Below are 26,882 nucleotides of genomic sequence, written 5' to 3' on the forward strand. Positions count from 1 at the left end.
CAGCTGAATGACACGGTTCACAGCTGGCTCACCTTCTGGTGGGGATTTCAGGGGTTCCCCCACCTCATGACATGCACTTCTGTGGTTTTCCTCATTCTCAGTGCGGGCTTCCTGTGCTCCTGTCTGGTGACTTTGCCCTTTTGCCCGGGCGGGAGGCTGAGCAAATCTGTTCCACTTCCCTCTTCCCGGCCACTTCTGCTCTTTATTCCTTACCTCCTTCCAAGCTGCTTCCTTCCCCTTCTCCAAGCCCTCTTTAACATCCCCCAGCTGCTCTGCAGACCTCAGTGTGGAGGTCTTGAGCTCTGCCCAGGCATCTCCGGTTCTCTGTTTCTTTGTGGGTACCCCCTACCCCCCATCAGCCTCTGGAGTTTTCCAAGTATAGGGATCACCTGCCTTCTGGCTGTTTTTTCTAAGGCCTAAATAGACCAGCAGAAGGGGCAGGAGGGGAGGTCATGCTGTCAATCCCTAGCACACAGGGCCTCTCTTGGGTTCTGCCCCCAGGACTCCCTTAGAGGAAGGGTGACCCCCTGTTGCCACCAGGGTGCTGATTTGCTAGTCCTGGCCCAAGACCTCTGAGCTCTGATCATCCACGCCGAGCCCCAGGGGCTTAGGCTGGGCACCAGCCATTGGGTAACTGCTCAACCTCACCACCCTTTGTGTTTGAAGGTGGGGGTCTTTAGTCTCCATTTCACCAACTCCTGGGGTTGGTCATTTTTCATGCCCTTATGGCACGCAGTCTGCAGGTAAAAAATGGTTGCATGAAACCACAATGCTTTTTTTTCACCTGCTGGACGACCAAAGTTATAGTGATTGGCCTCTCTGGACCTCAGCTAATGATACCTGTCCTGTCCGTCTCACAGGTAGTTAGGAGGACCAGAGATCAAGGAGAAGAAAGAGCCCAACCCAAGCAGGGGCTTGGTTTTGTTCTACTCAGAGCAGGGGTCCATCCTTGGCCAAGTGTTCAGTGAATCCCTCTAGAGGGTGGGAGTGGGAAGGAGGAGGAAGGAGGGAGCTTGGTCAGGGAGGGGGAGTGAGAAAGGTGCAGCAGATAAGATAATAATTTTCTTTCCTTCCTGCTTGCTTTCTTCCTTTTTCTTTCTTTCTTTCTTTCTTTCTTTCTTTCTTTCTTTCATCTTTCTTTCTTTCTTTCTTTCTCTTTCTTTCCTCCTTCCCTTCCTTCCTTTCTTTCTTTTTTCTTTCTTCTTTTCTTTCTTTCTTTCTTCCTTTCTTTCTTTCTTTCTTTCTTCCTTTCTCTTTCTTTTCTTTTCTTTTCTTTTCTTTTCTTTTCTTTTCTTTCTTCTTTCTTTCTTCTTTCTTTCTTTCTTTCTTTCTTTCTTTTCCTTTCCTTTCCTTTCCTTTCCTTTCCTTTCCTTTCCTTTCCTTTCCTTTTCTTCCTCTTCCCTCCTTGTAATGGCCCCTCAGAACAATGTGATGCTTCAAACATAATACTGGAGGAAAACATTAACTAGAACTATACAATACACAAGATAGCTCTAAGAAAAACATTTATTGAAATGTCTCTCCAGGGAGGCGGTTGATTTATGTTGCTGAAGCCGAGCAGCTGGGAACGCCTGGCCTGCTCAGGGTGGAACACCGCCTGTTTCTTCGTACTTCTCCACTTTCTCAGAGACCATGACCACCTGTTATGGGTCTAATCGGATTCTTTGTGCTTGCTCAACCATAGATTACTCCTGCTACAAGCTTCAACAAGTTCTGTTTTCCTCCCGAGAACACTCTTTAAACAATATAATGAATAGTGATGTCTATTGGTGATTTATATGATTTTCCCAATAAATATGAGAATGAGGAGTTGCTCGCGGTGACCGTCCTTCCAAACTGTCGTCCTCTGCTCCCTTTCTCTTGCAGCTGACTTGTTTGTGTCTCATTCTTCTCCCATGCACCTTTAGGAAAGCGGCACTTAATTCTTTCTTTCTTTCTTTCTTTCTTTCTTTCTTTCTTTCTTCCTCTTCCTTCCTTCCCTCTCTTTCTTTCTTTCTTCCTTTCTTTCTTTTTCTTCCTTTCTTATTTTGTTCTCTTCTTTCCTTTTCTTTCTTTCTTTCTTTCTTTCTTTCTTTCTCTTCTTTCTTTCTTTCCTTCTTTCTCTTCCTTTCTTATTTTGTTCTCTTTCTTCTTTCCTTTTCTTTCTTTCTTTCTTTCTTTCTTTCTTTCTTTCTTTCTTTCTCCCCCCTCCCTCCCTTCCTTCCCTCCCTCCTTCTTTTCCTTCCCTCCCTCCTTCTTTTTCTTCCCTCCCTCCCTGCACTAACTGTGCTCCTTCAATGTGCCAAGCATTGCTTTAGCACTGGAGATACAAAGGTCAAGGAGCCGCACCCTCACTTGCATGGCTCATTTAGGCCAGGAGGCCTCAGTTGGGAAGGTACACTGTTCATTCATTCTGTCATCAGTTTCACTTTTTAGTGAAAACCTCCCATGCCAGGCACCATGCAAGGCCCTGGGGATGTGATAAGATGCCATCCCCACCCCCAAGGAGTTGAGAGTCTTCTGGAGATAAAAGGCACCAAAGCAGGCAAGTGAAACATGGCTAAAGCAGACAGTTAGGGATAAGTGTTGGGTGAATCTAATGTCTCCCTCAGCATCCATGTAGGTCTAGGCACAGACTAAGTATGCACTCAATAAATGTCTGGAGATGAGTGACCCAGGTGTGGGGACATTTCTAGATAACTTATGAGTTAAAGAGTAAAGTTCTTTTAATGAAATGCTGATAAAAATGCTACATGGGAAAATAGGAAGCAGTCAAAATGGTTCTTAAAAGCAAACTTATGGTCTTCAAAGAGTCTTATATTGAAAAAGAAGAAAGGTGGAAAACTAAAGCATTCAACTCAAGAAGTTGAAAATGGTAAAAATAATAAATTCAGGGGCACCTGGCTGGCTCAGTTGGTAGAGCATACGACTCTTGATCTCAGGGTCATGAATTCGAGACCCAAGTTGGGCACAGAGATGGCTTAAAAAAAAAATAAATTCAAAGAAAGCAGAAGGAAGGAAATAACAAGTGTGTGCATAATTTTTGGCTCTGAAATTCATATTCAGATCCAGAAATTCAAATTAGTATTTAGAAATTCATAATCCAGAAAGTAATAGAATAGAGTAAGGAGCAAGTTAGTCTCAGTTCTAGACCTCTCCTAGATGGGAATGTGGATTATCCAGCAGTTTCTGCTGAATTTCGAGAGCAGAGCCCACACCTCAGGGGCCTCAGAAGAATGGATCAACCCTGAGTAGAAGTCTCAGAACTTCCAGTCCGGGGGACTGGCTGTACTGTGCCCCATGAGGGCCAGCCCGAGGCCCATTTTTTGCCTGTTATTTGGTATTCAAACTAGTGGGTTTAATCCACAACACGTGCTATAATAATAGTGACATTTCTCACAATCCTCTTATAGTTCAGAGTGCTGGAAATGAAGGATGTGGTATTCCTGATAGGAAAGAACACAGCTATCTTGCCAGATCCTCAAACACCCTATCTGGTGAGTAGGGGAGGTCTATGCTCCATTTCACAGATGAGGAAAATGAAGCTCTGCTTGTCTGGGGTCTCAGTGAGTGGGTGAGCCAGGACACGAACGCTTCAAAGTCCCTTCTTTGCTCTCAAGCTTCCTGTCATTGAGACACCTGCTCTTCCTTCTATCTAGCTAGCTCCTTAGTGCTCACTTAAAGCCCCTCTTCCTCCAAGAAGCCTGTGCTGATTCTCTGATTCCTTGGACTTCTCACTTGGTTAGGAAGTTCGGGCTGGCTATCTTAGGTAGATAGCTTATCTTTCGACTTGACTGTGAGCTTCCTGAGATGGAGGGGTGGGGAACAATTGTGGGTGCCTTAGTGCAGGGCTGGGCTTGGAGAAGGTCCTTAAATCCTTGTTTGTTGATCTAAAATTTGATTTGACAGGATTAGGCCTGTACCCATCAGAATATATTCTGGGCTGTGCCAACCCCCACAGTCGCGGTGAAGAGCTCGGGGGGAATCCCCCATTGTCTGTGCTTGCTGAGGCGGCCATGTGGTGCCTAGACACCTCAGGAGGTGTCAGGAACGTAGGTCGACACTGGGCAAGTCTCATTATAGGGTGGTGGGGCAGGAGACCTTTTTGTGTCCAAGTTTGCATTGGTCTGAAGGTATAATTAAGTCCCTGGACCCCTTTCCCCATAATTGGAGAATCCCCAAAGTCCTGTGGTCAACCTATGTGATCAGTGAGTGACTGGCCAATCCAGAGAGGACAGATCAAAACAGACACACAGCTTTTTCCACGGACAAATCTCAGCATTTTATTCATCCCCTGGAGGGAGAAGGGGGCACTGCCCCGAGATAGTCTGCCAGCCAGTGGGGTGGCTGGGATATGTGTTGTTTATCCAGATAGTAAATATAGCACTGACTATGCAGAAACAGGAAGGGAAGCAATAAGTTAAAAGCCACATAAGTTATGAAAAATAATATATATACTTTATATACCTTGCATCCCCACTGAAGACTTGCTCCCTTGGAAACCAATAAATAGGCAGAGAAAGAGCAGCAATCGGCACCCTTTGGGGACTTCAGGGATGAGTCTATGTCTGAGTTTCCTCCAGCCTGAGAGTCAGTGGCCCTTCAGCGCCCCCCCACAGGCTGGAGGACCTTGAGGCCTCGCAGGGGCCTTGGGGGACCATGTCCTGGAAATTGAGATGAAGGAAAGGAAGACTGAGGCTAGCAGTGGAGAGAGGCAAGGGCAGGTAGGGAGAAGGGAGGGAAGGACAGAGGGTGGCTCGTGGACCCGGGGGGCTGGAGCTGCCAGGATCCCCCTGTGAGCCCCAGAGGTGAGAGCCAAGATGAGGAAAGAGAAGGCTCCTCCCAGCCCTGGTCTTCTCTTTGGATGCGGAATTCCTTTTGGTTGTCGCTGGGGCTCCCCTCCCCAATATGAAGGGCTCAGAAGCTCCCAGACCTGCCTGGACTGTGCCTTCTTCATGGCCCCACTGTAGGCAGGGGAGTGGGCGTGGTGGGAGGAGGGGGCTCTCACCCCACAGGTGCGGGGGTGTTCCTGGGCCCCACAGTGATACAAAGGAGGGAAGGGTCAATCTGATCGGCCTGATGGAGAGAACAGAGACCCTGAGAGGTGGGACTCATGGGAAATGGCCCAGGGTTACATGATAGGGGTGGGCCTAGGGGTCTCCAGGGCCTGGCACACCAGGGCCAAGTTCCAGGCTTGGAAACACCTAGGCAGGAGATGGGGGTGCAGAGAGCTTGGATCCTGGGCAGGATGGTGAACCGCAGGATGTCAGGGAGGAGAGGGGAGGGCCACATTCTCCTGCTTGGTCCCAGGCTGCCATCGGGCTTCCCTCTCATGGGGGTTTATCATGGCAAGAATAGCTTCTGGAGAAGGAGCCGGGAGCAGGCTGGGCAGCCTGTCCAGTTCTGACTGGACCCATAGGAGGAGGGAAGAGGCACAGGTGTCTGGGCTGACCCCCGGGCGCAGGGCCCACACACCTGGGGAACTTCCTCCTTTCACTCCCTAATACTGTCAGGTTTCTGGGGGGCCCGGGGGTGCTCAGCACCCAGGAACGCCAGATGTGGGGAGGGTGCCCAAACAGTCCTCACCAGCCCCTGATTCATGGCTGGCTGGGGCTGGGTGAGCGAGGGCACCCGCCTCAGTCCTGGGGCAGAGGCAAGGCAAGGCTTGAGATGTGAGTTTAGGGCAAGGGTTGGGCGAAAGGGCCAAAGATTCCTCGGTCAGAGCCCTCTGTTTGGGGAGGAGCCTCAGAAGAGCAAGGAGATGGTGATAAAACTGACCCCTGATTCCAGTTTACCCAGTTGGGAAAACCTCCGGCCAGGAGGTTGGAAGGGTAGGACTGCAATACCGAGATGGAGTGGAGTGATTCCCAAGAGCCGGCGACAGTCCTGTGCCACCCCAGGCAGCCCACAAAAAATCAGGCCCTGCTGTGAACCCTTCTCCATTCCGTTCAGAGTCAGGTTTGCCTCCCCTCCCAACCTAGAGGCTCCAAGCTGCTTTCTTGAGCCTAGCTTAAGTCCCTCCTGCTGCAGGGGGGTGACTTGGGCTCCTGGGGTCCAGCTGCCTTACTCTGAGGCCTCTGACTCCTGCGAGAGGAACTTCTCAGACATTTCAGTGATTTGGATCACAGGGCCTTTTCTGTTCTTCTTTATCCAGGAGGGGGCTCTTGAAAGGCCAGACTTGGAGGCAGCTACAGGGAACATAAGGGGTGGGGCAGGGAAGGGGCTGGAGGTTTGGGAGCCACTTAAAATGATGCCTTTAGGGTCGTGACTCTCCCCCACGTGTCCCCTTCCCCACCAGGGGTTCCTAGGGCAAGTGGACTCACCAGTTCTGGATCTGGACTGCACAACGCTGACCATGGCGGTAGAAGGCAAGTCCATCCTGGGGGAGGAGGGAAATGGTAGGATGTGAAGGGGGCCTGTGGCTTAAGCCCCCCTGGGCCTGGGGCCCTGGGGAGTGGCAGGTGGAGGGCAATTCTTGGGCTGTTATTCGCAGTCCTGGGCTGGCCTGCTGTGTGGCCCTGGCTAGCCAGTTTGTCCTCTCTGGGCCTCTGTTTCCTCTCCCCTGCCTAAGTACCTAACATTTACTGAGCACTTAATTACGACAGACATTTGCATGCAGAATCGTATCAATCCTCCCCACCGCAGGCCGTGTTACGGTCAGTTCCTTTTCCAGATAAGGAAACAGGATTTAACGAACGGGCCAAGGTCCCAGTTTGTAAGTGGCTGAGCCAGGACACGACCCCAGGTCTTCCCGGCTCACGTATCCTGCTGGAAGGGGAGGCTGGCTTTGCGTGGGACCCGTGTCCAGTCCGTCCTGCAGCCCCACCCCGCCAGCCCCAGCCCTCACCTGCACTCCTCGCCCTCCACCAGCTTGCGGTAGGTGGCGATCTCGATGTCCAGGGCCAGCTTGGTGTTCATGAGCTCCTGGTACTCCCGCAGCTGCCGGGCCATGTCCTTCTTGGCCTGGTGCAGGGCGGCCTCCAGCTCGGCCAGTTTGGCTTTGGCGTCCTGGAAGGCCAGCTCCCCCTGCTCCTCGGCCACCTTGATGTTCTCCTCCAGTTTCAGGCACTGCAGCCAGGACGACAGAGGGAAGGGGTTAGCGAGCACTGGGCGGGAGGAGAGAGTGGGCCGGGAGCCCACCTCTGTCCAAGGGGGAGGTATGCAGGGCAGGGAGTGCTATGTGGCGGTTTATTCTTGGGTGTGGGGCCGGGTTGCCTTGAGGCAAGAGGGAGTCCAGTTAGACCTAAGGAGACCCTTTCCGGAGGCCACGAGAGAGGGAAGTTCTGCAGCCTCCCCCCGCCCCCACCCCGGGAGCCGGTCTCAGCTGTCTTGAGAGGGCAGCACTTGCTCTAAGGCTTGTCCTGGCTGGACGCTGGGCTCAGGTGTCCGCTCTCTTCTCTGTATCATTGGCCAGAGGCCTGGGAGGGAGGAGGTGGGTTCTGGGTATTTGTGCTGGTGCTCTGCACCGTTCCCACGGCGCTGGCCAGTTTACAGAGCACCTTTACATGCAATGCTCACGTGATCCTCACAGCCATCTTAGGACAGGTGAGGAAACTGAGGCACAGAGTTGCTAAGTGACCTGCCCAGGGCTTTGCATGCTCTCAGCGTGTGAGTGTGGTCTGCGTGTGTCCGTGCGTGAGGGTGAGAGAGTGTGTGCCCCTGCACTCCTCCCTGCCTCACCCCCAGGAGGGGCCTCAAGATACTCACATGGCTCTTGATGGAGAGGATCTGGGATCGAAGCTTCTGGATGCGCACGTTGAGGTCAGCGATCTCGCTGCGGCTGCTCTGGAGGCTGTTCCCAAACTCAGCTGAGCAGGCGGCTCGCTCCTCCAGCTGGAGGGCGCGGAGGAGGTGGCAGTGAGGGGCAGCTCACTGCATCCCTCCCTGTGCCCTTGCCCTTGCCCCTTGCTGCTCCCTTTCTCTCTTACCAGCGCCCCCCTCCCCAGCTCCACTTCCTCTGCAGCCACCACTCCCAGGCCAGCCTTGCCCTCCTACCCCCTCCATGCCTGACTCTGGCTGGACCCACCCCTGGCCTGGTGTTACTGGGTGGCTTCTGGAGGGCGTCGACCGTGACCTGTCCCCCAGCGCATCGGCTCTCGGCCGGCAGTGCTGGAGTGCTGGGCTCTCACATTGTCCACACCTGCCCGTGAACCGGCTGTGCCGCCCCTGTGCTCCCCACGTCTCTCTCACAGACTGTCAGTGCACAGAGCTGATGGTGACTTCAGCCCCTCCCCGCCCAGCTCAGTCAGCCCCACACCTGTCTCCGGGAGTACGCCTCGGCTTCCTCCAGGCTGCGGGCCGCGATGGCATCATACTGGACCTTCACCTCCTCCACGATGCCGCTCAGGTCAATGTGGCAGCGGCTGTCCATGCCCACGGTCACCGACACGTCCTTCACTTGGGCTGTCAGGTCCTTCAGCTCCTGGCCGGGCACAGACGCAGGGGCTCAGGGCTGGTGGAGGTGGACCACACCCGCAGCCAGCCATAGTCCCCCGTGGTCCCTGCTTCCCCAGGGTGAGTGGAGAGTGATACTCTGTGCCTCCCGGAGGGATGACCCAGTGATGGGCGCCTCTCGGCCACTTGCCCCCAGCTCCAACTCTTGGGAAGCAGCTCGCTGCCCCTGCTCACCCAGTGTCACCTCCCTCTCTGGGTAGAGGGGACAGGGCAGTGAGGGACTCCTGGCTCCAGAGGCTCATCTTGAAAGCCTATTTCTCTTCAGTGTCCCCACCTCTCCCAGGGTGGGACACTTTGCTCCTGGCTGATGGGGCAAAGGCCCGGGATGCCTGGTGGGGGGCTGTGGCCCCTCTACTCTGTCATGGCTCAGTGGTAATGCAGCCTGGCCTCCCCCTCTGGATGGGAGTTCCCCGAGGGCCTGGGGAGCCACTGGCCTCTCTGTTCCCTGCCCCCCACATCTGGAAGTGAACACTGTTTGTTGAATAAGTATTGGAATGGGAGCCCGTGAATGATGAGAGGCGGGAATAGGGCTGGAGGCTGACAAAACTGTCCTCCTTGCTCCCCTGCCAGGGGCAGAGGCTGAGGTGACTTCAGAGTCACCCCAGAGACTTGCCACAACCTGCCCCCCTCCCCCCCCAATCTGGCTGAGGAGCTTGCCCACGACAACACAATTTAGCCTCGATATTTTCATTTTCTCCCCATCTTTTAGGGTCCTTCTTTCCTCCTCCTCTCTGTCCTTTCCTCTGCTTCGAAAACGCCAGCCCAGCGCGGTTGGTTGAGCGTTGGACTCTTGATTTCGGCTCAGGTCAGGTCATGATCTCACGGTTCATGGGACTGAGCCCCACCGTCGGGCTCCACGCTGAACGTGGAGACTGCTTGGGATTCTCTCTCTCCCTCTGCCCTTGCTCCCTCACTTTGTCAGAGAAGAAAAAAAAAAAAAAGGAAACGCCAGCCCACATCTTCAGAGACCCCTGGAAATGGTAACACCTCTCAGGGGGCTTATTACGGGCCAGGCTGTGCGCTAAGTGCTTTCCAGACCTCACATTTCATCCTCGCCAGGCTGGCAGGACCCAGATCACAGACAGGAAAGAGAATGCGGCACAGAGAGGTTATGGAGACAGCTGTGGGTGCAGACCGCCTTCCAAGAGCCCTTGCTGCTCTAGCTAAGCTCCCCTAGAGAGGCAGGGACAGGGGCGGAAGCCAGTCTATCTTTCTAGCCCCAGGCTGCAGCCTGACAGCTTCCGGCCTGAATGCTCAGGGGTACGTAGAGAGAGGCAGGTGGGGACAGGGGTCCTCAGAAGGGGCTGCAAGGTGTCACCTTTCAGGCCCTGGGCCACCTCCCCTGGAGGTGCGGAACAACCCAGGCCTGGGCAGGGCTGGTGCGGGAAGGAGGAGCGAGGGTCCGTGGCCAGCATTGTACAGACAGAGTGAGTCAGGTGGCAGGGAGGGGGGCGGGCCCCCTGGGAGGCAGGGGTGGGGCTCACTTGGGGGGAGGGAGGGCGTGGGGCACAGACGGCACAATTACTCCTACTGGCATTCACAGTTCACCCTTGACCTCTGCCTCAGTCAGCAAATTTTGGTCCCTGTTCCCATTTTTCTGAGATATATATATTCCCTCTCTCTGTCTTGCTTGCTTGTTTGAATCAGGATCCAAAGAAGGTCCCTCTAGCGCAATTGGGCCATATGTCTCTAAGTCTCTCTTATTCTATAGATACCATTCCAACTTTCGCTCTTCCTCTCTCTCTCTCTCTCTCTTTTGCTATTTTTCTTATTTAAATAAAAATTTTTAAGTTTATTTATTTACTTTTATTGAGAGAGAGAGAGAGAGAGAGAGCAAGTGGGGGAGGGGCAGAGAAAGAGAGAATCCCGAGCAGGCTCCGCACTATCAGCATGGAACCTGGTGTGGGGCCCGAACTCACGAACCATGAGATCATGAGCTGAAACCTAGAGTCGGACACTTGGCCGACTGAGCCATCCAGTCGCCTCGCTATTCTTATTGAAAACACTGGGTTGCTTGCCTTGTAGCGAGCCCCGAAGTCTGGATTTTATGGATTGCTCCATGTGCTGGTGTTAAACCCGCCCCCGTGCCCCCTGCATTTCCTGAAAACTGGCAGTTGGTGAGGCCTGCTTGGATCCACGTTCAATTTTTGTCTCGTGACCATATTCTGACCTTCGTTGCTGACTTCGGGCCCCCTCCTGAGCCTCGGTCTGTCTTTATGCACAGAGAGGTTGGAGACCAGAGGAGGAAGGCACCCCCCTGCCCTGTCTGCTGGCTGCCCAACCTCACCCGCCGGCCTCCCAGGGTACAAGGAACGTGCAGAAGGAAGCTTAAGGCAGTGGTGGGTGTACAGAAGGCCCGCTGGGGGCAACCTGTCCCCATCCCGGAGCTGGCAGGACCCTGAGCCTGGTGGCCAGCTGCCCCTTGAAGTCTCCTGATGAAGGATTTTCATTGCTCTTCAAATGCACTTAACAAAGATCTCTGGGCAAAAGCAGGGGGAAGCCCCACCCCTTTGTCAGAATAAGCTTGATGGTCCCTACAGACCCATGTCCCACCTCTGCTGTTCCCAGGTCACCACTGGAGGCTGACATTGCCCACCTGGAACCAGTATCCCAGCCAGGGCTTGGCTGTGGATGGTTTCGGGAATGCAGCTTTGGGGCTTCCTTGGTCAACACGTTGCGGGGGTGGGGGGCGGTCAGCGGGCATAGGAAGTTTCACGTAAAGCCCTCTAGTCCAGGCATGAGCTGGCCCTTGTCACGGGCCAGGAAAAGGCCAGGGCATTGTCAGAACGCACTGTCGGGAGGGAGGGAGAAGGGATCGGCAAAACAGAGCCGATGGCGCAGACTCAGTCCCTTTCTGGAAAGAGGCAGAGTAAGCATGAGCTCGGTAAACAGAAGTAGGAAACAGAGGGTGCAGAACATCTGTAGACCTGTTCCGACACGCTGGGCCCCGCTGGGCTGCAGAGGACCTAACAATGCAGGCTGTGTGCAGGCAGCCGCCACGGGATGGGCCCTACAGAGCATGTGCACCTCCAAGTTGGCAACAAATGAGCCAATGTGCAGTTTAGAGCTTCTCTAAAGACGACCCTCTTTGTGGTTCCCGCGTCAGGGGAGGCGGTGACTCTGCGGGGGTAATTGACTGCCGCTCAGTAAAATAGAGTGCTTAATGGCACTGGGCTCTGAACGCTGCCACCTCTTGCTAGCTGTGCGATCCTGGCCAGGTTTTTTAAAACCTCTCTGAGCCTCCATGTTCTCATCTGTAAAATGGGTGTAATTGTAGAACCGAAACCAGCTAACATTTAATATTTACCATATACCAGATACTGTTCTGACTGCTTTAGCATATATATATATATATATGTGTGTATATATATATATATGCGAGTTTTAAATGTTCATTTATTTTTGATAGAGAGAGAGAGAAAGAGAGAGAGTGTGAGCAGGGGAGGGGCAGAGAGAGAGGGAGACACAGAATCCAAAGTAGGCTCCAGACTCGGAGCTGTCAGCATAGAGCCCGACGCGGGGCTCGAACTCACAAACTGCGAGATCACTACCTGAGCTGAAGTCGGCGCTTAACCGACTGAGACACCCAGGCGCCCCTGCTTTAGCATATAGTAACAAAATAGATCCTCACAACAGTCCAGTAAGCTAGGCTCTATTATTTTCCCATTTTATAGATAGGGAAATTGGGGTCTAGAGAGAGATAAAAGAACATGCTGGAGCTCACATAATTACTGAGCCAGGATTCAAATCCAAGCTGCTCTAAAGTTTGTGCTCTCTTAATCATCATGCCTACCTTTATAGGGTTGCTGTGAGGAGTGAATGAGATTACACCTGGAAAGCACTTAGCACAGTGCCTGGGATATAGTAGGTACTCAATAAACAGTAGCTAACCATACTGTTGTTGTCATAGGTGATGAAACCGGGGTGAAATGTCTGGAGGCAAAGCAGCCTATATTCCTGGAGCAGCCTCCCTGGCACTATGAAGGCAGGCAGGCAGGCAGGCACCAAATCAACTTAGACCCATCAGGTTCTCTTTGTCGGCATTTTAGGAGGGGCGCCTGCCTGTAGGGGGTTGTCAGTAGATCCCCTAGCTAATCTCCCCGGAGGTGAGGGGCAGAGGGCTGCCCAGGCAGCTGCAGTGTATAGATGAGGCCCAGAGCAGCCCCTGGTCATCTGCTTTTGAGGCTTCCTGGCCTGTGTGTGTGTGTGTGTGTGCGTGTGTGTGTGTGTGTGTGTGTGTGTGTGTTGGGAGAGGGAAGGCCTGTTTTCTGAAATGCAGAGGTGGGCTACATAGCCACGCTTTTTTTTTTTTTTTTTTGCATTTATTTATTTTTGAGAGACAGAGAGAGACAGCGTGAGCAGGGGAGGGGCAGAGAGAGAGGGAGACACAGAATCAGAAGCAAGCTCCAGGCTCTGGGCTGTCAGCACAAAGCCCGATGCGGGGCTCGAACCCACGAACCGTGAGATCATGACCTGGGCCGAAGTCAGACCCTTAACCGGCTGAACCACCCAGGCGCCCCTGTAGCCGTGCTTTTCTGATCTGGTGTCTGCTCAAAGTCAAAACTCTCTGGCCCCTGAGCCAGCTGTGGCTGGCACCTCCCTTTGCTTAGACCTGCCTGGCCCCTTGGGGTAGCCACTAGCCACGTGTGGTAGCCCGCCCTTGAAATGTGGCTAGTCAGAACGGAGATGAGCTGTTGCATGAGAAAGAGAATGTAAAACAGCCTCTTACTTTTTTGTATCGATTACATGCTGAATAATCACATTGTGGATATACAGGGCCGAATGAATCGTATTATTAAAATTAATTTTTTCCGCTTCTTTTTTTTTTTTAAATGTGGCTACTGGAAAAACAATCACATACGTGGCTCGCGTTCTATTTCTGTGAGTGCCAGCTTAGAGGCCCACGGGCGTGGGGAGAGTTTGGAGCGCAGGGTCAGTGTTGCCTTCTTAGCCTGCGGCAGTCCGTGGACACGCGGACGTTACGACCCGACGCCCACTAGGCACCTCGCGCTAACAATTGCCGTGCGCACTGAGCACCCCCGCGTGCACAGCGGTCTCGTGACGGCACAGGCCAGACCCCTCCCCTCTCTGTACCACCCCTCCCAGTGCCCCCCCCCCCCGCCCCCCCGGGAGCCGCCCGGCGCTCTTAGAATGAGCTCCAAACTCCGACTCGGGGGCCGAGCCCCCGTGTGAGCCGACCCCTCGTGTCTTCGGTGCTTTACACAGATCTTCTGCACGAAACCCACTGAGCTCTCCCCTGGGCCGGACCTCCCCAGCGGGGGCCTTCACTCACTCACACCTCCGCTGAGACCCCGCTCCCCCCTTCCCATCCTTGACCTTCCCCTCCCTCTCCAGCACTACCACAACTGGCTTTCTGCAACCTGGCACTTTTCACCCTCCCAAACGATCTCGCTCACATGTTCGTTCACTGGCGCGTTACCTGTCCCCTCTTAGCTCTCAGGTAGCCCCTGAGAGCGTGGACTTTGCCCATCGTGCCCACTGCTGTGATATCGGTGCTAGGGGCCCGGCAGGCTTGCCATCGCCATTTGTTACCTGGATGACTGCATTGAATAATCAGCACAACCTTATGGGCCCCGTGTTATGACTCAGCCCATTTTACAGATGAAAAAACTGAGGCAGAGGGAGGAGAAATAATTTGCCCAAAGGCACAGGAATGGGGGGAAAAATGAAGAGTCAGGATTTGGGGTCCAAGAGCTGCTAAATCCAAATGGAGCACCAAGAAGGTGGGTGGGTGTGCCTCTGGCAACACCCAGGTGTATTCCTGGTCATGGGCCAGGCTCATGGGCCGGGCAGGTGGGGAGGAGAACATCTGTCCCAGAGGACGCCCTGGAGGCAGAGTGGCGTGGACGGGCCGGCGTCCCCGGCCAGCAGCAGGGCCCATCTGCTGACCGCACTGGCCGTGCCCTCGGCCTTGGGCCATTTACCCCCCAGGCTCAGCTGAGGACTTCGGGACAAATCAGAAGGGATCTGGAGGCTCCCCTGTCTGCATTTCCTGGGTCATTTTTGTTCCGGCAGAAGCTAGCGTTGTCTGGGAACCAAAGAACCTGACTATAGGTCTTCTCTGCCTCAGCCCAAAACAGGGGAGGGGGAAGTGCGTGCCTCTCAGACCTGGGCCTGGTGGTGCCCGCCATTTAGGCTGCAGCGATGGGAAGAGATCAGTTCCATAAGGACAGCTGGTCAAGGCCCCCTGGTTCTCTGCCCCTAAGGCCACTTCCCAACCCTTGCCTGGATGCACCGGTCCCCCACATGCCCTCCGCACACCAGCACACTCCAAGGAACAGGGTCTCCTTGAGAGAGAGGCCTCTTGGGAACCTGCCTGTGCTCCACGAAATGAGTGATGTGGGGATACGTGGGATTATTGACCGCGGTGCAGGAAGGGGTTGAGGAAATTGTTGCTGGCCGCCCTTCCCTCCCCTGAGCTCTTGGCTCGGTGGGACACCGGCCCCCTTTCCTCACCTGCTCGTAGATGTTTCTCATCAGCTCCACGAAGCTCTGCAAGCTTTTTAATTTGGTCTCCAGTTCGGTCCGCCTGAGACACTCCGCATCCAGGTCCTGAGGGTGGGAGCAGCGGTGAGTGATGCGGGAGGGCGGCGTCCCAGGGCGGGAGAGGGGTGCCCATCCTGAGGGAGCTGGGGGTGGTTCCCAGGGGGGCCCTGGCTCAGTGCCGGGGAGAAGCAGCAGGGTGAGGACAGATATCAGTGTCTGTCTATGGTCCCGGGACTCAAGCCTCTGAGGGCTTTGCTGGGGGATCCTCAGGGGACAAGGGCGGAGGGTCCACGGGGAAGGAGCCCCTGGGACATGCAGCGTAGGCTACCTTCTTCAGCTGGACGAAGGTGAACTCCATGTCTGTGCGCTTGGAGATCTCGTCCTCATACCTGGGATGGGGTTGGGGTGGGGGTGCGAGGCAGCGGCAGAGAGAGAAAGAGAGAGAGAGAGGCCGTTCAGCCGCATGTGGCAGGAACTCGGGGGACGATGAACTCTCCTCAGTGGGGCTCAGGGCCTCTGCTGTCCCATTCGGTGCCTTGTGCCAATTGGAAAAAAAAGCGGCCCTTGCCTCAGGTGGATGTAGCCCCTCATCTTCTGTGACACATCCCTTCTAGGCCCATGACACGTGGTGCGGGCTCCGGGGAGGCAGGCACATCTGCTCCCCATTCTCACGCTCCTTCCAGATGATCAGCCACTCCTCTCCTGGGGGCATCTGTCCCCCTTCCCGGCTCTTCCTCATATCCGCCTCCTTCAGGAAGCCTCTCTGGATTGCACAGCACCCTTTCATCCTTACTTTGTTCTCTCCTCTTTTCCCTATCTCCTCCCCCCAAGAACCACCATTTCCAGCAAGCTGTGCCTTCGGTCAAGTCTGCTCCAAGATGCCCGCTCCCCGCTCACCCTCTCCCTCCACCTCGTCTGCTTTGCTCGCTGGTAGGACACCATTCCATCGTGGTCCCTCTGGAGGGGAGAGTGTGGACATTGCAGCCAGAGGGACCCACAGTGTGCTCTTGGGCAGGTGAAGCCCTCCTTCCTCGGCTCGCCTGTCTATCAGGGGTGGGGTTGCATGTGTGTGCACGTGTGGGGGTTGGACCAAGCCCACCCCTGATGCATGACAGATATTGCAGAGTCAGAACTCAACGCAGGTGGGTTCTCTCTCTTCTTAGATTTGTCTCCTCCTTACTCAGGCCCACCTTGTGTTTGGAATAAGAACGTTGCTGGATGGGAGACGGGATCTCTGGGTCACTGATCTTAACCCCTGCCTCTAATCTTGGCCCCGGGGGCTGAGGGTGATGGGTGGATGTGGGGATTCTGCGCTTCCTGTTTTCATCCCTCCTCCCCAGGGAATGCCTGAATCACTGGCGGCTCTAATTACAGCCGCCCGCCTTCCCAGGTCCCTGACCTCACGGAGGCAGCGTCGCCCATTGCCCACAGCAGCTGGCTGGAAGGGCCCCCTCTTTTCCACCAGCCTCCCTGAGACACCCAGGGGAGTGGACCCAAGCCGACAAGAGCCCGCTGGACACAGGGTCTCTAAAACTCCGTGTGCTGAGCACACACCGGCTCCCCAGACACTGCCCTGGCTTCCGAGAGTCTGTCTGCAGGGCAGGAGGGCTCTTAGGATGCAGGTCGTGGGGGTGGGGAGGAGGGTGGGCCAGGGGGACTGGCCTGCAGTCTGGGGCCCAGCAGAGCCCGGGAAGCCCGGGAAGTTTACTTGTACTCTTTCCTGTGCAAGCGGGCTCCAGAGCCACACTGCTGGGGCTCAGATCCTGGCTCCTCGCTCCCTAGCCACATGACCTTGAAGAAGCTGCTTGCGCGCCTCGGTCATGATAATTGTGATGTCACGAGGGTTATATAAGTTAATACATGGAGTGTTTACAAAGTGCACGGTACCTGCTAAAGCTATTATTATTACCGGAGCTCTGCTCTATCTAACGCCAGGCCCCGGCCTCCAACCCTTCTGCCTTGGCCTCTAGCATTTCTGGAGAGAAACCGTGGGAGGCCTCTTTGCAGAGGGAGTGTGGGTGGTTCTCTGCACTTCCTTCCCAGACTTCCCACTGGAAATTTGGTGACCGCTGAGGAAGTCCCAAGCTGAGAAGCCCCTCATTGACTGGCCCTCTCCACATAAGCCCAGTGCTCAAGGCTCTCTCTCTCTCTCCTCCCATCTGGATAGCAGAGTTCTGCCTGCCTGGGGGGCAGGACCGTGGGGAGAGCTGTCCAGTGGGGGTTCTCTGAGGTGTGAAACCTCCTCCTTACTCCTCACTGCCCTTTCCATCCTTTCGTGTAGGCTTCCCTCCTCCCTCTTCACCAACTCCATTGGATTTCAGCCCTAGTTCACCTCCTCAACCAGATGCTTTTGTGCAGTGGACCTCTTGCACAATTGTACATGGTACCCCTGAGTCACTTGCTGTGTGGCCTTGGGCAAGTGGTTTCCCAAGAGGCTTTGCCCGGCCCCTGCTTCATCCTTAATAAATAAAAGAGTTAGCTAGCTGATCCTTGGGGTCCTGGCTACATAAAGCTTTTGGAAGTCTCCATCCTCATGGAGACTTGGGTAAATGCCATGTCCCCCGCTGCACTCCCAATCCCCTACCAGTCTGCCAGCCACCAATTCCCAAACCCCTTCTCAGCCCTTTTCAGCTTGTCACACCCACCCCGGCACCCGCCCCCCCCCCCCCCCAACTTGTTTATTTCCAGAAGTGAAGCTGATCTCATCGGCCTTATAGAGGCAGGGCACACCCCTCCTTGTTAGGGCTTGGCCTGGCATCTCCTGGCTCCTGGGGGCCCCCGGGCTCTGCACAGCCAAGCTGGAGCTTCCCTGGCTCTGGCCTGTGGATCCGGAGAAGCCCTCCAAACTCATCTTCCTCAACCCTGGTGGGTTCCCTACCCAGAGAGGGGAAGAGAGGCCCTGAGCCCAAACAGCAAGCTCAGGTAGCAGATGGAAGGCAGGCAGCGGGCCAAACGAGGAGGCTGAGCCAGATTAAAACAACAAGTAGTGTTTGTACAGAACTTCCACTTACAAAGCGCCTCCATGGATGTGATCTGGCTGGGCTCACAGGAGCAGGCCCTGTACCGCGGATGGCTGGGGTTAGACATGGGACTTAGCATGCATGGCTGTGTGACTGAGGACAACTCCCTGCCCTCTCTGGGCCTGTGTTTCCTCCCCCATGAAGGGAAGATCCAAGGCCCCCATCCGGCCATTCTCTGATTCTCTGGGGGCCAAAGACTGGCTAGATATCAGTGAATAGAGTCTTGGGTTCTGGTATGCTGACCCTGTTCTCCTCATCATGGTCAGACATTGAAGCCAGGCAGCCCAGAATGGGCAGTGAGGGTTTCTATGGGTTTCCATAGGAACTGGTAGGGCAGGGCTGGGGATAGGTGGCCCCTAGGCCACAAAGGGGCTCAACCATGAGGATGAGCCCTGGCCAGGCCTGCAGATCATGCCCGTTGGCCAGAAAGTTCCATCTAGATTGATAGATGAGGAAATTGAGGCCTCTAGAATGGGGAGAGCTTCCCATGTGAGCATCTCCTCTGAATATGGCTTGAGCAGGGGAGGTCACATGGAGAGGTGGTGGGAGAGCTGAGCCACAGTCCAGACCCCTGGACTCCCGATAGGGCGCTCTATGCTCCAGCCCCACCTGGCTGGCTTCTCCCAAGACTGCAGGCCTCGCCTTGGGTTGGCAAGGCTTTGGGGCTGGGCCAAGTGCTGGAGGAGGTGAGGGGAAGGGTTCAGGAGCCTCCCGCCCCACCCCCCCTCCTCCAGAGGAGACCAGACCACAGGAAGGGGCGCCTCTCTGCTCTGTCTCAGCCTCCCTCGTCCTGGAATCCCTGCCCACTATCTGGTCAAAGATGTCACCTCCCCTCTGAGTTACCCAAGCGCCTGGTCTGCCTTTCCAGACTGCCCAGTTCGGTTCAGCAAACCTGTGTCAAGGTCACTACTGTGTGACGGCCACTTCAGCCTTCTAGGGGACAGAAGACTTGGCATGTCTGGCTGCCGGGCACCATGATGAGCCCCCTGCCTTCTCACACCAGGCTCAGGCTGGTTCAGCATCATCATCACCCCTCCAGACAGGGGGAAATGAGGTGTGGATGTTAAGCAACTTGCCCGCGGTCGCGGACCTAGTGAGGGGATGGAGGCAAAGACGGAGCCCCTTTCGGTCCATAAGCGGCTCGCAGGCTGGGGCTGGGGCTCCCTCGTCTCTTGAGATCGCAAGGTGACCACTGAGGTCAGGCACGTGTCACCTACAGGGGATTGTTTCTTTTTTTTTTTTAATTTTTTTTAACGTTTTATTTATTTTTGAGACAGGGAGAGACAGAGCATGAACAGGGGAGGGTCAGAGAGAGGGAGACACAGAATCCGAAACAGGCTCCAGGCTCTGAGCTGTCAGCACAGAGCCCGCCGCGGGGCTCGAACTCACGGACCGTGAGATCATGACCTGAGCTGAAGTTGGCTGCTTAACCGTGAGATCATGACCTGAGCTGAAGTCGGCTGCTTAACCGACTGAGCCACCCAGGCGCCCCGGGGATTGTTTCTTTATTCCACCAAACCCCGCCGTGTCTGCCTCCTGCCTGCACCTGCTTCCCTTTCCAGTCCCCACCGAGATCGAATTTCCAAACTGTATCCCAGGCAGGAGCCCATCTGTCGCTCTAGCTGGTGACCACTTCCCATTGCCAGTGGGATGTGTGGGCGAGAGCGAGCGTGTTTATGGGCAGAAGAGGAGGGGATAGGGGACGGGGGCTGCGATGGTGCCCGGGTGCTTAGCTGTCAGCCAGTGCAAGACTGACTCTGTTGCATGGCCACCGTTTGGAAAGGTTGCTGTAGGTTTACTGTCATATCCTCCCAATATTTAGAATGCTGGCTGCCATATAGTACGTCCTCAGTCAGTCAGTCTTAGGAAGGGAATGTTCTTCAAGGAAGTCTTCTCTTTTCGTGGCTTGGTGCCCTGGCCTTTGCGTCTGAGTGCAGGTTGCCCCCCACCCCCCCACCCCATCAGTCCCTGCCCCCGGCCCCTGTAAGGCGCGCCCTACCTGATTCGAAACTCCTCGACTTTCTCCAGCACCTGCAGCAGGTTGGCCTCCAGCTGGGCCCGCTCCTGGCTCACTTTGCGCACTTCGTCTTGCAGCCGGCCCTGGTACTCCTCGTAGAGGTGCCCGAAGTCGAAGGTGGCAGAGTCCTGGCCCTGCAGGAAGTGCCAGCGGGTCTCCAGCAGCTGGTTGCGCCGCTCCAGGGCCTGCACCTGGAAGAACAGGGGAGCAGCAGTGTGAGGGTCGGGTGCAGACAGGCTGTGCGCGGGCGCCCAGGGCCAGCTCGCCTGCCCGCATGGGGGCCTCCCTGCACAGTGGTGGCTCATCTGCTCTGTGCTCGCCCCAGTCGGCACATTCAGATCACATCTCCACTTACTGATGGTTCCAACAGAAGATGGAGAGATAAGGTGAGGCATCAGAGAGAGGCGGGGCCAATTAGCAAAGATTTCCTAGGGGAGGAGCGGGGTCGGAGAGAGGAGGGAAGGGGCTGAATGTGCCAATGATGTGAGAGGCCCTCCACGCCCGCCTGGGGCTTGGGTGGGAGACCCAGGGAACGTAGGGTGTCAGAGGCCCGTCTGCCGTCCCCCTCCACCCCCCACCTGACAAGCCTAGTCTCATCTTGCCTTGGAAACTCAGCAGGGGAGGGCCTGGTTAGTACTGAAATGCTAATCCTCTCGACAACTTTGGACTTGTAGCCTCTCCAAGCCTCAGTTTCCCCAGCTAGAAGTTGGGGATGCGATGGCCTGCCCTGGCCGTCTCTCAGGGCTATTTGGGAGAGGAAGCCGGGGAGGCGCTTTGGAACAGTCTTACTAGCTAATGTTTCTGTGGCCCCTACTGTGTGCTGGAACCTTGTTCTATGTGCTTGGCATCTTTGCTTCATTAGCAACCTGAAGCGCTGGGTACGGTTATCTTCTGCCACACTTCACAGAGAGGTTAAGGTCACAAAATTGGCAAGCGGCAGAGCCGGGTGTGGAATCCAGGCGGTTGGGGTTTAGGATCTTTTACCCCCTACAACATGCGGCCCCCTGTCTGCTGCTGGAGTCGCCGCGGGCCCTGGGACCCACCTGCCTTTCCCGGACTGGTTTCTGCCTCTAGTTGGGGCCAGTTTTGCCAAGAGGGTGACGACTGGGCAGGCTCTGGGCACAGCAGCCTCTCTCAAACCGCCTCCATCCCGCCTCCTTCATACACTGATGCAGGGCTTCCCGCGGCTCCCACCCCAGCCACCACGCCCTGTTGGGATCCCTCTTGACTCCTGTCCTTCCCTCCACCCAGTCCAGCCCAGCGCAGCCTGAGGGGGCCCCCGGCTTTCCCCCAGGCTGCCTGTCCTCTCGGGGCTCCAGCTTTTCTCTGCCCCTCCTCTTCCGCCATCCCTGCCCCTCCTGTATGCGCTCCCGGCACCCCTCCTGCAGGAAGCCTCACAGCTCAAAAGACGCCCCCCTTCCTTTCCTTACGGGGTTCTCAGGTCATCTGCTCCTTACTTGTCCAGACCTACCACCCTCCCCGTCAGACTGGGAGCCGCCTGGTCCCTTCGTGGGATCCCTACCACTTGGTGCCCGCGACAGGGGCAGCAGGGAGAGATGGCAGGGGCCTGGCTCCTGGACAGGCAGGCTGTTGTCACGGGGATGCTGTGATAGATAACCAGCCCGGTGACGTTCCCTCTAGCTGCAAGCAGGTAGCTGGCCGCTCCCCTGACCACTGCTGGCACCAGCTCTCAGAATCATAGCTGAAAGAGCCAGAATCATAGCCAGGAGCCTTTTGATCAGCTGGTTTGTGCTCGTCACCTATAAAGAAGGAGGTGAGGGCCCAGGGTGGTCAAGCGACTTGTCCAGGATCACGTGGCGACTTGGTGGTCAAGCTTCCCAGACGGGCCCGTCTGATGCCCCCACCCCTCTGGACCTTCATGGACTCCCTGTTTCTTTTGAATTTGGGTGCTGGGTGGGTCCTCCTCTTTCTTTCTGCCCTGCCCACCTTCTTGGGTTTCCTGAGAGACCGTAATACCCTTGAGAAGTCCCCTGTGACATTTGTGTTAGATAACACCAGCTGGGCTACTGGGCCATGGGGCCCGGTAGGCCGTGCTGCCATTTTCTTTCTTAGCTCCCATTTGTTCTGGCAAGTTCTGCCTACAGCCAACCTGAGCCTGCCGTCCGCTGTTGTCACAGCCAAACAGGTGCAGGAGGGACAGAGGCGCAGAAGGTTTCGGTCCTACTCGTGTGTGTGTGTGTGTGTGTGTGTGTGTGTGTAAGGGATCTCTGGTGGGGGCGCTATTTGCTCACTCCACCTTCCGTCTGTTTTGACAAGCCAGAGCCCTGTGTTTACACTGAGGGTGAGGTGAGAGCAGAGATGTGAGGCTCCTTCCTCCACCCATAAGCAGCAAACCCCCTTTACACCAGGAAGTCCTTCCCTTAGCCTAACCTCCATTTCCTATGCTTCGCTATGAGCCTGCTGGGAGACGCTTGCTGTACATGTGACCAGGCAGGCCAGCCAGAGGCCACTTTTGGTTGTGACAAATGGAGCAGGCTGCCTCCGGAGGGGGGTGGTTTCTCATTGTCTCAGTGGGAGGGGATGGAAACTCATCCCCCATCCAGAATCTCCCCTGCCCAAAGGCTCCTCCCTTTCTGCCACAAAGACCTAGGGAGGGCCAGGTAGCCAGTTAATTACCCCTAACCTGTCAAGGCTGCTGAACAGTCACCTCTTACTCCCCTTCCTCCCTTTCTGGATGACCCCCCCCCCCCCCCCGCCCTTAGATCGCAGGTGACAGCTCTAGGAGAGGCCTCGGAGAGCAAAGCCCTGGTCTGCCTGCGTCCCATTTTACAGATGAAGACACTGAAGCCCGGCAGCACAGAACTCATTGTGACCCAACTCCACTGCCCGGCTGAGCAGTAGGCCCAGCCAGGGTGGGGAGACACGTCCTGTTGGTAGAGGAACCTGAACAGGCCAGGCTGGAGCTCCCGGCTAGGGGCCTCTGGGGAGGGAGGATTCGGATCCCCAGCTCATGGCTCCAGTGGGTGAGCTTACAGAGGTGACTCTGGGGCTGGCAGGTCCTTCTCCCCACATGGGTGGTGGTGGTGGAGAGGTGGGGCTGTCACATCCCCTGCCTTCCAGGCAGCACTGGCTCGTGCCCTTCTGTGTGCAGGCAGGTTGATGGCTCCAGGGGCTTCCAGAGGCCCCACAGGTCTGGGGAAGACATTGTGCCCATGGCTCTGTCTCCAGGCACTTCACCACCCCTCTTAGGTTCCCTCAGGGGTACTACTGGCTGTCCTTTCTCTTGTCCTGTCTCCATCCCCTCTGCTGCCTGCATGTGAGGGTGAGAGTGCCTGGCCGGCTGCCTCTGCTGACGGTCAGCATGCCTCTCCCTGCCTGCCTCAGCCTCCTCTCCCCCCTGCTGCCTCTGCTCACTCCCCCTCCTCTCTGGGCTGTATCTGTCCCCGTCCTGCTGGGCACAGCTCAGGACACAGAGCACAGAGCAGGAGCAGACACAGAGCAGGAGCAGAGCAGGCAGGGGAATCTGAAGCTCAGAGAGGGCGAGTAGCTTGCTCAAGGAAACAGAGCCTGCAAATGGGAGAAATAACACTGCTCCAGGGACCCCCGGCCGACTCCTGGAGGTCACCCTCCCATCCTCTTCCTCCTTCTCTTCCTTGGTGCTCTCTGATTTCTCTTGGTGCCTCAGAGGGCCCAGAGGGGATGTAAAGCTGGAGGGTCTCTGCCCGTTCCTGCTCCTTGCCTAGAGCCCCCATCCCTGCATTGGTTATTGGCATCTCGCCGCTGGGCCCATACGTTTCCTTCTAGCCCTGTGCTGTGCTGCTACCCACGAAGCTCTCCTCGCTCCCTCCCTCAGGCTCCTGCCTAGAAGGCACCACCTGGGTTCAAGAGCTCCCTGGGCTGGGCCCATTTATGTGATTTTTTCATTTAACGCACAGAACCCACCTGGCACATGGTAAGTGCTTTATAAATGCTCTTCAAAAATTATCCCAGTTGATCCTGACAAGACGACCGCACAGATGTGTACTGAGAAACAGAGAGGTTAAATAATTTGCCTGAGATTGAACAGCTGGTCAGAGGTGGAACCAGGACTCAAATCCAGAAATGGAGCTTTCCCTTGGGCCCCGGAGGCCTTTACAAGGAGATGGGAGGGGACACGAGCTAACCGACTGAGCTCACAGACCTTCTCTGGGGAGCCGGTGGACCAGCTGGGGCTTTTTGGCCCCAATGATCAGGGCCCCCAAGAAGCTAGCACCCATGGCTCCTTGCGTCCTACCCTGAAGAACATCCATCTCAAGGCCAAGGCTCTCGGGTTGGGAGGTTCCAGTTCTGCTGAAGACCTTAGGGGGTGTCGCCCTGGCCCCGGGCACAGGACCCCAACCCTTTGGGCCCCTTCCCTGTGCCTATGTACCTTTCCTGTCCCCATGGCAGAGGCATAAGGTGATATCAGCCCTGGCGTTCAGAGAGAAGAGCCACCCATCTGAGCCAAATTACATAGCTCGTGAAGCATTCCTTTTAAGGGATTAGAGCGGGTTTCGAGAGGAGGTGGCTGTGCAGGGACCTGCCTCCCCAGGGTAGCAGGCTGTTTTCCTAGGGCACACGGCCCAGCAGCACGGGACTCTGCACAACCGGCCGGGCGGGGGCTGGGGGAGGGAATGTGCCACCTCAGTGGATGGTTGTCCTTCTCCAGCTGTCGTTTCCCTCCTCATCCCCCCCCCCCCCCCCACCACCACAGCCACCCCGGCTGTGGGCACGGGAATGCTGGTCTGGGCACATGAGTTGTTGGGGGAGGGGCGGGGGGCGGGAAACAAACCCGAGTCCAGACTGTACACTAGGTGGTCATGTGACCTTGGGCACAGGGCTTAACCTCTGGGCGGCTGTCTCCTCATCTTTACAGCAGGGGACATAGCTGCGGGGGGAGTGTGGCTGTGTGGGCTAAAGGACACATATTTGCAAAGGTCCTGCAGAGAGCTGGGCACAAGCAGGCGTTCCATGCCCCTTACTTTCTTCCCTCTGCCCCTCTCCGCGAACGCCCACCTGATGGGGTACAGTAGCCACGTGCAGAGGAGCACCGAAGCAGGGAGGCCAAGTGCAGAGAAAGATGGAGGCAGGGGCAGAAGGATGGGGCTCTGGTTTACTGAGCAGGAGGGAGACGTTGAGTTTTCCTCATCTGTAAAATGGGCCTAAAATTAAGACTGCGTTCATAAGGTTGTCGAGGGAAGTTGAGATAAATCTGTGAAGCCTCCAGCACAGCGGCTGGCTTGTAGTAAGCGGTGAATGCAGCTGTTACTTTTGTGATCATCGTTTCTGGGCATGGCAGGGGGTGCAGAGCCCAGGGAGGGCTGATCGGGAGAGGTCTCCTGGAGGAGGTGAATGAGGAGTGGGCTTGGGAGGTGGACGGGACTTTCTCAGAGCTCTTGAAGCCCTTGCCCTGGGGCAGAGATGGACAGGAGTGCCCCCGGACCAGCACACCAGCCGTGGCAGTGGGGTCTAGGAAGTCTGGGTGCTGGGGACTCACTCCCTCTCTCACGTGGGTGCTCGGGAGGCTTGGCTGCCTGTCTGCTTCTGACTCGCAACACCCAATCTCTGCATTCTTATCTCCTGACATGGTACCTCGGCATCCCTACCCTGCAGCCTCCTTCTGGAGGCCGCACATGCCCCTTTGGCCCTGCTGGCACGTCTCCAGGAGCTGAGCAGGGCCAAGGCCCGGTGTGAAGCATGGACTTGGGGACTTATCTCCTCTGTCCACCTGCCTTGGTGTAGGACGGCCAAGCATGCCTCCATCAGCTGTTCCTATGAGAGGGTATCCTTCTGACCGCACTTAGAGCTCCTCCCTGGTGTCAGTGACCCCAGGCCATGAAGCACATCATTATCCAGACATCCCTTAGAGCCATCCTGGGGCCTCTTTTTCCCCCAGTGCTAGGATAGCTCAGGGACTTCCCTCACCATCTCTCTGCTCAGACCTAGCTTGCTGGCTCCTCATTGGCTGGGGTCAGGGGTGGGGCAGGATGCTCCAGAAATACAGAGCTCAGCCACCTGCCGAGGTCTGAAGGTCCTTAGTTTTTGGGACCCCCCCCTCCACATCTGCTCACCTTGCCAATCAGGGAGGCAAATTTATCGTTGAGGACCTTCATCTCCTCCTTCTCCTGGTTCTTCTGCTGCTGGATGGCTGGGTCCACTTTGAGGTCCAGGGGCACCAGCAGGTTGGAGTTCACGGTTACCTTGGGGATGGTGCCGGCCGGCCCACAGCCCGTGAGGCTGCGGGAGCTGAAGGCTGGCCCGGGGGTTCCGCAGCTGCCCCATCCCGAGGTCCCAGGCCGGGGGCCGCCCGCAGGGGTCACCTCACAGCTGCTAAGGCTGCTGAAGCCAACGACGCAGGAGCGGCAGGCCATCGCGGCCCCCGGGCCCGGGACTCGGGAGGGCACGGGGGTGTGAGTGAGCCTTTGAGGGGTGGCGGGCAGCTGGCTCTGGTCGCAGGCAGGGCAGGCTGGGGACTGAGGAGCAAACACCTGTCCTACAGTGCTCATTAGCTCCGGGAGGGCGGGACGCCTCCCAGCCCGACCAACCTGTTAGATGATGCGATGCTTCCGCCCCTCCCCCGGCACCACGCACCCAGCTCGTCCCAGGGCCTGAGACCTGCCTGCCTGAGGGGGCTGTTCACAGCCGCCCACCTCCCCTCCATGGAGCTGGGGCTGGCTGGGCTGGCTGGCGGGCTGGGTGGGATGGGGTGGCTGCAGGGGAAGGGCAGATTTGAGGAGGAAGGAGAGCGAGGAGAGAGAGAGAGAGAGAGCGCGCCTCTCGCCACAGACCTCACTGCATACCTGAAGGCTGACGTATCTGGGCTCACATACTTCTGGAAAAGATGAGGCAAGCGCAGGCCCTGCGCTCCCTGAGTGTAGGGCAGCCGTTCCGGGCAGCGTGCCATCCTGACACTGGGAAACAGCTCC

General features: G+C 56.3%; 1 protein-coding gene and 1 long non-coding RNA gene across 3 annotated transcripts; one reads left to right on the plus strand and one right to left on the minus strand.

Annotated features, from left to right (window-relative positions):
• Positions 1-4,236: 4,236 nt before the first annotated feature.
• Positions 4,237-26,572, minus strand: KRT80 (keratin 80). Of its 2 annotated transcripts, none has more exons than XM_043563986.1 (9): positions 26,028-26,572; positions 19,960-20,168; positions 15,269-15,329; positions 14,911-15,006; positions 8,237-8,401; positions 7,687-7,812; positions 6,827-7,047; positions 6,303-6,358; positions 4,237-6,167 (listed from the first exon to the last, which is right to left on the minus strand). In XM_043563986.1, exons 1-9 carry the CDS (start codon positions 26,460-26,462, stop codon positions 6,043-6,045), a joined length of 1,494 nt encoding a protein of 497 aa, XP_043419921.1. In that variant the 5' UTR covers positions 26,463-26,572; the 3' UTR covers positions 4,237-6,042. The 2 variants fall into 2 exon arrangements, with proteins under 2 accessions (XP_043419921.1, XP_043419920.1); XM_043563985.1 differs by having other exon boundaries at positions 4,237-6,202; positions 26,028-26,522.
• Positions 14,913-16,819, plus strand: LOC122473423. The gene is made up of 2 exons (XR_006294668.1): positions 14,913-15,024; positions 15,772-16,819. It is a non-coding gene; the product is annotated as an uncharacterized LOC122473423 (long non-coding RNA).
• Positions 26,573-26,882: the final 310 nt, after the last annotated feature.

Source organism: Prionailurus bengalensis, chromosome B4, assembly GCF_016509475.1.
Source record: "Prionailurus bengalensis isolate Pbe53 chromosome B4, Fcat_Pben_1.1_paternal_pri, whole genome shotgun sequence".
In the NCBI taxonomy this organism is placed as follows: Eukaryota; Metazoa; Chordata; class Mammalia; order Carnivora; family Felidae; genus Prionailurus; species Prionailurus bengalensis.

Excerpts from the sequence above, each read along its gene's own strand:
- KRT80 (XM_043563986.1), bottom strand. The coding sequence starts at position 26,462 with ATGAGCACTGTAGGACAGGTGTTTGCTCCTCAGTCCCCAGCCTGCCCT. Across the intron at positions 20,169-26,027 it reads TTGCCTCCCTGATTGGCAAG|GTGCAGGCCCTGGAGCGGCG; the intron begins GTGAGCAGATGT and ends CTGTTCTTCCAG. Across the intron at positions 6,359-6,826 it reads GTGGAGGGCGAGGAGTGCAG|GATGGACTTGCCTTCTACCG; the intron begins GTGAGGGCTGGG and ends CTCCTCCCCCAG.